Raw genomic sequence first — 12,488 nt, 5'->3', positions numbered from 1 at the left:
CATTGCCCCGGGCGCGACAGCTGTGCGCTTTGCTTCAGTGTTCGCTTCAGGAGGTTCATGGGTGATAACAATTTCTGGCAGCAAAGTGATGGTTAAATTAATTCACATGCAAGCTTCGTACCAAAATTCAGTGATGCTGTGCCAGTAGGGAGAAAAGGAAGGAAGCATTCGTAGTGACATCGACTACAGCTACTTTGCTGTAGTTTAGGTTTAGCCCTTTGCTGCCAGGTACGAATTCTGTCCAGCTTTGTATCATAAATCTTTCCAGCTCACTAGGTGTAGGTGTTCTATATCACGTGCGGCTGTGGCTCTATCCTGACTGTCTGGTCACAGTCACTTGTGCTCTATTTAGTCTTTACTAGAAGCCAGAGCTGTCATCAAAATGCTTTCCTGAGGCTTTCTATTAAGTAAATGTAATACAGACAATTTTTTTTTCCCCCTTAATCTTGTCTCATTTTTTGGTGCACTTGGAAGAGTTTTTGAATGGCAATGTGATCAGAATTTGCTTCATAGAATCCTTTAGGTTGGAAGGGACCTTCAAGATCATCAAGTCCAACCATTGAGCCATTAGGGCTCTAAAGTCCTCTGCTAAAACAGGTCAGAATCTGTCAGCGCTGGAAGGGACCACAAGGATCACCCAGTTCCAACCCCTCTGCCATGAGCAGGGACACCTCACACTAGATCAGGCGCCCCAGACCCTCATCCAGCCTGGCCTTAAGGACCCCCAGGGATGGGGCCTCAACCACCTCCCTGGGCAACCCATTCCAGGGTCTCACCACTCTCATGGGGAAGAACTTCTTCCTCATGTCCAGCCTGAATCTGCCCACTTCCATACAGTAGCTGCATCTATACAGAATAGTACTGTTCAGTTTCCAACTTTGAGGTTGTTTTTTACAGTAGGAAGCATATAGTGAGTGTTTTTTCATGACTACACACATACAGATATCACACATTTGCCATGAAAACATACTTTATTTCAGTAATGCAGTTCTTAATTTTATTTTGCATTTTGGACGGACTAAGCTATGCTGATTGATAAGAACACACACTCTTCAGTAATCAGAGTCTATATTAGAAAATTCTTAGGTAATTGTCTTTTTTTTTCCCCTAAACTTACTTATTTCTTACTCATTTCTTAAGAAGAAGCATAAACTATTCTGAACTTCATTTGCCTTCCCCAGCTTAGAACTCAGACCTGACTCTTGGATGCTCTTTATTCCTTGATCAGTATTACATTTTTTGGTGATGCAGATTCTGAGTCATGATTTAAGCCTGTACAGAAACTCTGGATTAGAATCAACTAGCTCCATGGAACAGATCTTGACTGTGCATTTCCTGATTTCCTTGCTTCAACAAATATTCCCTGTCATTTAGTTTTCCTTACATTTCCTGATCATGTTTCCATTGGCTTGGCAGATCTCCTTGGGTTTTTTGGTGTTTTGTTTTGGTTTTTTTTTTTTTTTGTGGTTTCTTTTTTTTCCCCATATCTGCTATATTTCTCATCAGGAAACCCAGTACTCCTGAGATTTGTTTATGTTTCCTTTCCCTCAGAATTTTCCAAGCTAGCTTTGGTACCATTCTTCTCCTGCTTCCTTAGGAGGTCTCTTGGTAGCCTTTTTACTAGCTCAGACAGCTGTGCTAGTTACAGCACCTGCTCCAAGGTTATTGCAAATCCTACACATCCTTTTTTTCCCTGCAACTTCCTTGTTTAAAACCTTTTGTAGTTAGATGATTGTGTGCGTGTGTGCATGTGGTTATTGTACAGATAACAACCTAAACAGGAGTGATTTTTCATGAAGCCTTTACAAGGGCTTTTTTTGCTTCCTCCATGCCTCCATATCTGTGAACGAAGGTACGCCCATCAACCAGTTGTGACCCCTTCCAGATGATGTGCCCTTTCAAGGCAAGGCTCCTATGATCTCATTCATGGCAACATCTCATCTACATTAATTAAACCACATCCACAAGACAGTGTGGCATCTTGCAAGTATATGCACATCTGTTCTAAAGCAGTATTTATTACAGCTAGAACTGTTCTTCAGCAAGATGATGGCATTTCTGCTCACTTTTTATTGAATAATGTGATCAGCTGCTGTATGACTTAGTGTAGGCTAAAGCATCTTTACTAATCTGAAAGTGATTAAAACTGCAAAAATAAATTTTCATTGTACTGTTGTTCTTTGTTTAGAAAATAGTAACTTCCTTCTTTGGACACAAAAAGAGGATATGACCACCAGCTTTTATTGAAAGCGACTCAATGTGTTCAAGTCCACGGAAGACAATGACACTTCGATCACAATGTGGATTAAGTAATAAAGGAACCAAACCACAAATGCGACATAGAAAGCCTCCTTATAATTACTTATTTCTTCTAATTATGCAATCATATATTACAAAAAATAAGACAATAGGATTATTTTATCTCAATTTCACATGTTGTTCAAATGTTTTTCAATAGTGCAGACTTCTGTTCGACTGAAGGTTTTATAAAAGTGTACTGTACTTTGAGGATTCCCCATTTGTTGTACATTTTGTAGCAGCAAATTCAATCTATACTTCAGTGGAATGCGAAGCAAACAGAAGAAATCAATGCACTTTCAAATTTACCCTTAGATAGTGAACATCTAATAGTTTGAAGAAACAAAACCACATTATAATTTTTAATCTAGATTAATCACTGCTTTGTATCAAAGCCCTACATACATTAATATTTTTCTGAGAAAGCCTCCTTAGGTGAGGATGTGTGTGTGATGTCTATTATAAAACAAAACATTCAGGATGCCGTGGAAAAATCTCCTGCTTTCTGGGTACAAAGTAACAATCACACAGTGCAGAGGAGGAAGAGTGTGCACAGTTCCTGCTTCCTGTTTGGGTCTACACTGTGCAAAGTCTTTAAGCAGTCAAAGACTACATCTACTGCTTTCATGTAATACTTCAGTGAAGAAGAGCCATATATAAAAATCTTCTGCTCCTCCCAAATAAATAATGGAGAACAAAGAATACAGTGGAACATTAACCATGTCCTTTAAGTTTCACTATTCAAAGCTATACATGTGCATCATACACACAAATTTACATTTTAAAAAACATAGAGTTTGTCATCCAAATTAATAATTTTTATTTGCTCTTGTGGCAACTGGTTATTTTTTGATAGACTTTTTTTTTTCTATATTATGCTCTTGCTAATAGTTCTATATTAATCTAATTTTCAAAAGACTTCTTCTGAAAGGTATAATTCAGTATATCTTATTTAATGTATATAAAACATATTAAATATATTGCTTTTTAACAAAGAAGTCAATGCTTAAGGTTCTGGGTTTTATCTATGTGTGTTTTTTTCACAGCTATTTGTTTCTCAGGTAGCTTTTAGACTTTGGCTGGCACCTCAGAATGCACTCCAAGAAGATCCTATGTAGTCAACTGTGATGTGGTTTATTTAAAACAAAGAGCTGGTGTATATTACAAAGTTTCACCAAAGTAGCTAGGTCAGCATACCTCCCCTGCCAACATCTCCAAGCTAGCAAATTCAAAGTAAATGATTTACTTTGAAACAGAGCCTAATGAGTCCAACATCCTGCTACTGCTGTTAGTGTAAAACATAACAGTTGTCACCTAGTAAGTGAATATATAAATAAAAATAAAGGCAATGTCATGTTTTTTTTAACACACCTTGAAAATGTTGTTGGTTTGCTTTTTGCTCGGTGCTGTGTTTCAGCTTTTGCCCTCTCTGCAAAAGGTGAGTCCTACATGACGCGTTCTGCATATTTTTGAACTGCAGGATCCTCTATTTCTGCTAGCAAGCGGAAGTAATGGTCACAATCAGTAGTCCCTGTTTTCATCATGTATTTTCTTTTTGCCTGCAATGTCATCCTCAATACTGGTTTTTAACCTTTGTGAGAAAACAAGAAGGCATGAGAGGCACACTGTTGTTCTAGGAAGGGTTACAGCTGACCATTTAAAACCAATCATTTAAGATGTGGTCCTGCCATCGAGCACGCAGGTGACAGCAGAGGCAGCTAGTGAAGCAGAAAAGGAAGTACTTCTCCTTCGCCATGTCCCTTTTTGTTTAGCTGCACAGGGAAAAGCCCAAGAGTGGGTGGTCCTGTGCAGGCCACCGAGAGCCTTTATCCTTTAGATAGACAGAAACAGGCAAACATCTCCATCCTTTTGCTGAGAGACTGCAAAGTGAAGATGCAGTCTGACAGGTAAAATTTTATGTTTTTCTAATGTCGATACCTGGGAAGAGTGGAAGACAGAATTGTTTTGTAGCCGACAGGTACAGCTTTGTAAGGGAAGGCCTGGTAAAATCACAGCTCCGGCCTGTAACTCAGGCTAAGCAGAGAAGGGCTCTGGGAGAGTGACTCAGCTAGAATAGAGGAGGGAAGGCATGCTGGGTGTTTGCACCGTGGTGTTTGGTGGTTGGTTAAAGTGGGGTTTTTGTGCCTAAAAAGTATGTAAACTAATGGTCGACTAACGGCATAAGAAGGCCGGGTTTTTGTAAATAACGTTCCTTCTTTGCACCTGCCTGGGGACTCCATGCTGCTTCGTGCTGCTTGTAGTGACATATTGTTTTCCTTGAAGAAGATCTGAAATACTGGACCTGGTGTAACAAGGTATTAAAAAATTAAAAGGTGTGATTACAGAAGTTATTTAAAAAGGATGAAAAAAAAACTGTGCATGGTAAAAGTAGCCTGCATAGAAGTACTCAACCTGCATGCATCCTCCTTTTCAGGGTATCTGTTGACTGACTTGTAAAAGGTATGTATCTTGCTTTCTTGCGACTTCTTAATTGCATTTACTCTGAGACTATGCAAGACTTCCCTGTGATATGAGATTTTAAAACACATCCCTGAATTAGACACAGTTAGGAATTCCCTCAATATTCAGGTCATGTGAAGAAGCACAGATCACTGAGGAGAATATTTTCTAAAAAGCACAACAACCTCTAAAAATTACAAAATCCTGACAAATGGCAAAATCTCACTTTTTTAAAATGTAGCAAAGTCCTTATGTATTTAGAGGAAGTTCTCATAAAGAATCTAGACTCAACAAGTCATAAAGCTCATGATCATGGTAATTCCTAAAATGTATTCCTAAATTCTGTCAATAGAATCACAGTAAAAACTGCACTTTTATGCACATAAAAGCAGTATGCTCACTACTCCATCTTCAGTAGAACAACTGGTAATGTTTAAAACCTGCCGCATTTCAAATAAATCAATACCCAGAACCCCAAATTAAATAATAGGGGTTTCTATTGATATAAGTAATCTGATCAGTGAGTGAAATCTCAGATTTCAAGACACAACTGCAAGAAGCAAACTGACACAATTTATACATATCCTGAAAATAAAATCAGCATGAGTCCTTAAGAAAGAGATTGTGCTGTAATATATCTGACCACAAAGCCCAGCATACAGTGACAGATTTCCTTCCCTTTCTTAAGCAAGCAACATCAGAGCTTTACTCATTGAGCTTTGCCAGGTTATTCCTAATCTTGGACTTCCTTCCCTGCACACTTCTATTGTTAATATTACAAAGTCACAGTATACAAAACAGGCATTCTTACAAAAACTGGAACTGACACAAAATCTCCATTCATACCTTTGAGACTATACCTGGACATATTTCATGAACAGCATTAAATTTAAAACAGGTCTAATACATTTAACATTAAATTCAAAATACAATGTTAAACCGAAATCTTAGTTCAGTGCATTTTCTGTTCAATGAGAATTTTAGGTTTAATCCAAAATTCAGATATTGATTTTATTTATATATTTGTATAGCTAAACTAACTCCAATGATGTTTAAATGTTAACAGTTTCCCTCATAAAATTCAAGGAGCATCCAACTAATTTAATCTAGGACATTAAAAGCATGCAAGAAAATGTGGCAGGGATAGGCAAAAGTACAAGAAAATAAAGCTTGTAGGAGAGTCTTGATACACTTCAGAGATGGGGAATTGATTAGAATTTAGATAAGAAATATAAACAAGATTTTAGAAAAGGGACAGTGATCATACAGAGCTCATTCAAAAGGATTAAAAAAAAAAAGAAGCAGGAGGAAGAAAAGCATTGCTTTTGGAGTCTAATCAATGCTTACAAGAATATAAACATTTTATACCACCAAGTGACATCATCCTGAGTTTTAAGATTTTATTTCTATTAAGCTCTTTATTAAGTGGCTTAGCAAATTAATCAGCAGATTCAAGAAACAGTGTTTTACAGTGGTTGAAAACTGGAGGTTTTATTTTCAATTTAAAATTGTTCATAAACTTAGAAATGATAAGGTGAAACACATTCCACTTATGGAATGTAAGATGTTATGCCTCTCTTGAGACTAAGCAATTCTTACTGGAAGAGAAACACTGGAAATGATCATATATCAAAACTCCTTTGTAGATCATAAAAAACAAACTTTCTGCCCTCTGCTGTTTAGACCAGGAAGAAATAAACTGGGATACAATCTGTGAGAAGCATATAGGGAAGATCTGATCCAAACTCTGCTTTTAAGAAAATAACCTAGTCTATGCTCAAACTAGATGGATTTTTAGTTGTCCTACATACTCGGACTCTGCACGTGCATGAATTTAGTGCTCTATAAAAAGGGGGAACCATTCACAAGTTGCTCGCTTCATAAAACCAAAAGTGAGTGCACGTACATGGGGAGGACATTTCTACAAAACAAAGTTAAACTTGCAGTAAACCAAAACATACAAAAGTCCTGCACTGACGGTAACAGATTATGTTCCAAGCTTAACAGATTTCTAAAGATGAAACAGCAATACACACAACTTCCTCACAGATTATTCAGAACTGATGTTTGTAAATTGCTTCAAGATGAAAATGCTGCACTACCTACAAATCAAATTTGCTTAGTCATTTTAAAAAAAAGTTATTTAACTTTTTAAGAGGCAAGTTGAAAGTAACTTTTTTGCTGTTATAAAATCAATGATCAGTTCCTCCAGACTTGCAAATAAGTAATAGAGAAATGGCTCCAAATTTAACTTTTAGTGGCTACATACAAGAGCAAATTTTTAAAAGCTGGTTAAAAGTAGCAGCATTTTTGTTTCTAACAGCTTGTGAATAATACTTTGAACTCGCTATGTCTTGCTCAAGGGTTTCTATAACGCAACTGCAAATTCATGAAAGGAAACAAGTTATACTGAATACAGTTTCATATGTCACCTTTAATTTTAGATAGAGTTTACATTAAAACTGAAAAATCCAAATCTATGAGTGAATTCTTGGTTTAGCGCTACCTAAGGGTTGCTAAAGTAGATGCTTTTTCACTCTCCAGCTTCAACTGTGCTGCAAAACAGCACTTATACAAGTACTACAGCTCCAGCCCGGGCAACTCAAACCGCTTCGACTACATCAACAGCAGTGAGAGCTGCTTGCTGCACAGTCACTTCTCCTGGTGTTTTAGATACTATTCTGCTCTGCCTGCACATTAGCACTTCTGTCGCTGCAGCTGCAAAGCCCCCAGTAGCTGCTACAGGCACTATGAAGACTGCGAAAGGGAGAATTTGCAGTGCTGTAAAAGACTGGTTCCCACCTCACAAAAAGACAACCTACCTTTCTAGTAGTCCAGCTAAAATCCTCAACTGCCATGAAGCTGCTTTTGCAGGCTCAGTACTTCTCCCCAAACTGAAAGGTACAATTCAAAAGCAGCATGCTTGATGTGAAGGATCTTTCTCTATTCTTTTCTTCCAGAGTTTGTTCATGGATCACCACCAGAGTTAGGAGTTTCTCCAAGTTTCACCCAGCTTTGAAGTGTAACTTTGACCATCTTCAATTCAGGCAATGTTTCATTAGAGGAAACAAGACCATTCCATGTGGCAGTTTTCACTTGTACACTACTGTAAGGCTTCAAAAAAAAAAGGGAAAGTGTGGGTTTTGTAAGGACGTTCTGTCTTCACAAAATCCACTTTGAACTGTTTACTTTACTCATGACTGCTGAAGGAAATACTCCCCTTCCCTCTTAGCACACGCTTCAGGACATGGCATACAAACTGGCAGCATTTGCCATGATGCCAACTAGCTCCACAGCAGCTAGTTCTCTTTTTTCACAAAGTTTAAGAGACAGAAAGCTAATTATTTTCAGATTCATAGGGCAATAATGAGACACAAAAAGCTTCTAAGATTTGTATCTAAAACTCCCGTTTTGCTGCCATGAGTTCTAGACCATGGCTATAGTGAGGAGAGATGGAATGAAGAGAAAACACTCGCCTATATATAGGCTGCTCTTGCATTTCACCTGAAAATGTAAGCTAGTTACCAAAAAAAACTACTAATCAGAAATCCCATTTGTAACATTTGATTGCATTTAATTATCACATACTACATGTGAAAAAAAACTCTATGAAAAAAGCCACCACATATGGATGGTAAATTAAATACATTGCTGGTTCGTATATGGGAAGGAAATCAAATTTCATGTCACCACCCCACACAAAGCAATTAGAGAATAAGCAACTCCATATTGTAGAAAATGGACCTTTTTAAAGCTTAAAAGTGTTACTGATTAAAGCAGTTTTGCCATGTAGGTCTCATTGGAAATAGTACCTCTTAAAGGTACAAAAACTCAAAACAGTAAGAAAATAATGCATTTGTGACTGTAGGAACCCAATTAATACAAAAATTTATGGTGTTGTTATCAAAGACAGCATGTATAGTTATTGCTAGAATCTGTAGGTTAAGGTTCTCTCTTGCCTATTTGTCCTCTCCAATATACTTTATGGACTTTATGATGCACCCTGACCAGTGACAGTAAAACCTTAATTAGTGAAACTATTCAACCTTAGTCACAAAACCTGCAAAATATTTCATAAAATACAACTGAAAAGTGGCTTTTGACATAACTTTTGTTAGTGAAATGGAAAAGCATCATTTATGTTGCAATTCTTAGCTGGTCTTTCCTTTATGAGCACCCAATCCACACAGGGGAACAAAAATTGTTGCATCACAATGCAAAGATGAGATTTACCAGAATTTAACACTAGTCTTAATCTGCCTCCTCGCCCATGGTTTTACTTCTATGGTTTTTCAGATCACCTTTACATGTGTGATCAGCATGGTGACCTGTGTCTAGGCCACTGGGTCCTCTATGATACCTGCTTTCTGCAGCATGCATGAGCCTGCCTAGCAGGGGTTGTAGTTGGCTTTGTCAAAATGGGAGTGTTAGTGTGATGATACTTTATTCCACTAGGTAAGGGTAGAGAAGCAGTGTAGCACCCAGCCTGCCTCCAAGCTGACGGAATCCTTTGGAGGAAGAGGGCAGTCATCCCAGTATGTACTGTTACACATACATGAGTCTACATGGAAGAAACATTCCTGTAAAGTATCACTCCCTCCAGTATATTTTAAAACAACCAAGCAGCTTCAAAACAGAAGCAAAACCAAGGGGAAAAAACCCCTAATTGATAACGTAAAAATAAGTGTGTAGCTTCATATAACACTGAGACAGCTCTACTTAATGTAGGAAACCTCATGTAGAACTATACTAATTTAGAACTAAAGAAATTCTCAGCATAGCACACTGACTGTCACCACTTGCACGTATAGCAAAGCCAGTGACTTATATCAGGCAGGTGTGTACAGTTAGCACCAGAGGACATTTGGTCTACAATTACTGGCTCAAGATCCCGACACAGAAAAGCATTTAATCTGATCCAGATGTTTATTTTTCCTCAAAATGTATTTATGAACATTGTTTTCAGTTGTTTGACAAACTGCTCATTAAGACAGCAGCCACCAATCAATGCTATTTCATGTTGCGCACTATTCTTCTGCAATGGTTTGTTTTCATTTCTCCCAAGGCTTGTTCCAGTTGCTGAACTAGGTGGAGGAGGGTAGAAGGGTCAGTTTGCAACACTTGGGCACTTAGATCTTCATTCTGGTTAAGATGTAGCTTTATAGTCACAGCAGGCTTAATTTGTTGTCTCAAACTTCTGCTTGCAAGCTGTATGAGGCGTTCAGATGAAACAGAAATTAACAAAACATGGTTATCAACTTCGCCACTTAAAACACACAACAGGTTTGCAAGACCCACTTAGAGGGCTGCTTAAAAATCCTTTCCATCCACATTAAAAATATACACAATCTATTATTTAGTTTTACTATTAGGCAGTACTATTCCCCTTTAACCAATGTCTTCATAATATTTCTGAAAATCAGGTGATAATTAAGACAAAATACATTTAATATATAGTAACATTTTTAAAATGCCAATAGAGCTCTGAATTCAATTTTCATAAAACAACAAATACTTCGCATCATTACATACCCTGCTCATCTCATAACTAACTATCTTTGGTGGTGCAATAAGGAAATTATGTCAGTTTTAAATACAGGAAAAACTGCTGCCTCGGCTACTTTTAAATTATATAAATCCATTGTTTATGATTTTTTAAGAAAAGTAAAATACAGAATACTGAAAATGTAACCACAGTTACCTGCACATCCAGTCTCCATTCCAGGTTGTGATAGCTGGGAAGCTTTGGTGCCAGCTCACTGAGAATGCTTCGGATCTCCTTCCTGTTATCAAGGTACAGCAGGAGCAATAATTTGTTCAATTCATCTGAGAATCCCAGAATATGAATGGAATCCTGGAAGTCTATCTCAGAGATCTAGAAATAGCAATTCAGGCCTTAAGACAGGACTGTGTAATAACCGTTATTTGTTGAGAAAAAAATAAAACTGTAAGTAAACATTATTTGGAGTATGGTGCAGCTGCTTTTCTGCAGGAACGTGTGAGGACATTTCCACAGCTAGGACAAAACAAATAATTCAGGTTTTAAGTGATTTACACACATTGATGTATTACTGCTGATTTGCATAAGCTTCACTAACAGTTTTAGATTTTTTTTTTTGTAAGAAAAACATTCAACACTCACATTTAAGCCCTTCTATCATAGAACAAAATGCAACACACAAGCGCATCTGAACTTTGTCATGAGGAAATATGTATTTTGATCACAAATTTTTCAACAGTACATTAGTGTAATCCTGACATTCAAGTGATCAATACTCTGAACAGATCTGAATGTCTGCACATGTAAGTGAGCTCCAGGTGCAACCCGAAGTCTCATGTTCCAGTAACTCAGAGTGGCCCCCAAACACCAATTCCCACAGGTCAATGCCACAGGTACTTGTTAAGTACATGGGGTTTGACTAGATGACCTTAAAAGGTCCCTTCCAACCCAAACCAGCCTATGAGTCTATGATTTGTGCTGAACTGGATAAGCTTAGTCCATCCTCGTGGAAGCAGATGTTTATTCAACAGAAATCATCATACCATTACAATATATCCATACCATGAACACGCTCTGCAACCAACCATATTCTACCATACTGCACCACAACTTATGTCAGTCAAGTCACTTTATTTCAAGGGAAGATTCTGCAATATTTCAAACTTTTCCACACCTGCCTTTCAGAACAATGCCTGAGTTTAATTGGAATTACTTGTCTCTGTATCCCTTCTCCATGTTTTAATTGTTCAAATATTCTACTACATCAACAGTAAAAAATGTTTCCAATGGAAACAGTAATTATCCAACTATTGTTCTTTTAATATGTTTACACACATCAAAACTTCTAAAGGCAGGAGCTGAAAAAGCTCTCACACACACTGTACAGTAGCTGAACAACAGAACAATCCTCTCTCCAGTTTTGTTACTCAGACAAGAATTTAATCCTGAAGTATGCTTCTGTATATGGACTAAATTACTGCATGTTCTTGCTGCATGCGGTTGAAATGTAAAGTTTTAGCTTCAGACACTGGATGCGTTTTCTAGCCAATCCATGCAGATACAGTATTTCAATAAGGGAACAGCAAAAGAGACTTTTGGTTTTTTTTTAAATTACAAGAATACACGTCATCAGAATTACGAAGTAGGTTTTCCCTAATCATCAGTATTTTCAGAGCTTTAAGTGTTTAGACGATATACCTTGAGCATATTCCTGAATTCATGACACAAAAGAATCCTTACCATAAGCTTGGAGCTTTCAGTAAGAAGATAAGACAGTCCTTCCACCCCATGCTGAACAGCGTCAACACCGATGTTAAGTTTTTCTTTAAAGAAAGTACAAATTACCTTTTACTTCTTTATTAAGCTGCCACAGCCATGGTGTAAAGAACTGCAAATTTATCCAAAGCTAACTTCCAAAATACGTGTAGAAAAGAAAGTAAAGGGCTGCAGACTCTTAAAATAATAACAGAGCAAACAAAACAAAACCCCAATAAAAACCCAACCCAATTTCTTACGGCCTGACATAGAGCATGCTACAAGCTGACGTGCAAAGGCAAGTCATGAATACACCAGTACAGAAATGGGCAACCTGCAGATTTTGCCTAAGAGAAGCAGGGCCCTCCAGCCAGCACCGAACCCAACACCCGGCACTGCTCCCGGCACGACCGCACACACGGCTCAGCAGTCCCCGCGCTGCCGCCCGCGCGGCTCCCTCCGACCTCCGGGAGCC

General features: G+C 37.9%; 1 protein-coding gene across 1 annotated transcript; it reads right to left on the bottom strand.

Annotated features, from left to right (window-relative positions):
- Positions 1-9,768: 9,768 nt before the first annotated feature.
- On the bottom strand, positions 9,769-12,081 carry COMMD2 (COMM domain containing 2; the record flags this gene model as incomplete). The annotated part of the gene is made up of 3 exons (XM_008942069.1): positions 9,769-9,966; positions 10,460-10,633; positions 11,999-12,081. Coding segments are annotated over 3 exons (455 nt in total), but the record flags the coding sequence as incomplete, so codon positions are not given.
- Between the last annotated feature and the right edge of the window lie 407 nt (positions 12,082-12,488).

Source organism: Merops nubicus, unplaced genomic scaffold, assembly GCF_000691845.1.
Source record: "Merops nubicus isolate BGI_N331 unplaced genomic scaffold, ASM69184v1 Scaffold51196, whole genome shotgun sequence".
Lineage (NCBI taxonomy): Eukaryota > Metazoa > Chordata > Aves > Coraciiformes > Meropidae > Merops > Merops nubicus.
Note: the sequence above shows the minus strand (reverse complement) of the source record. Positions and strands in the feature narration are given on the sequence as shown.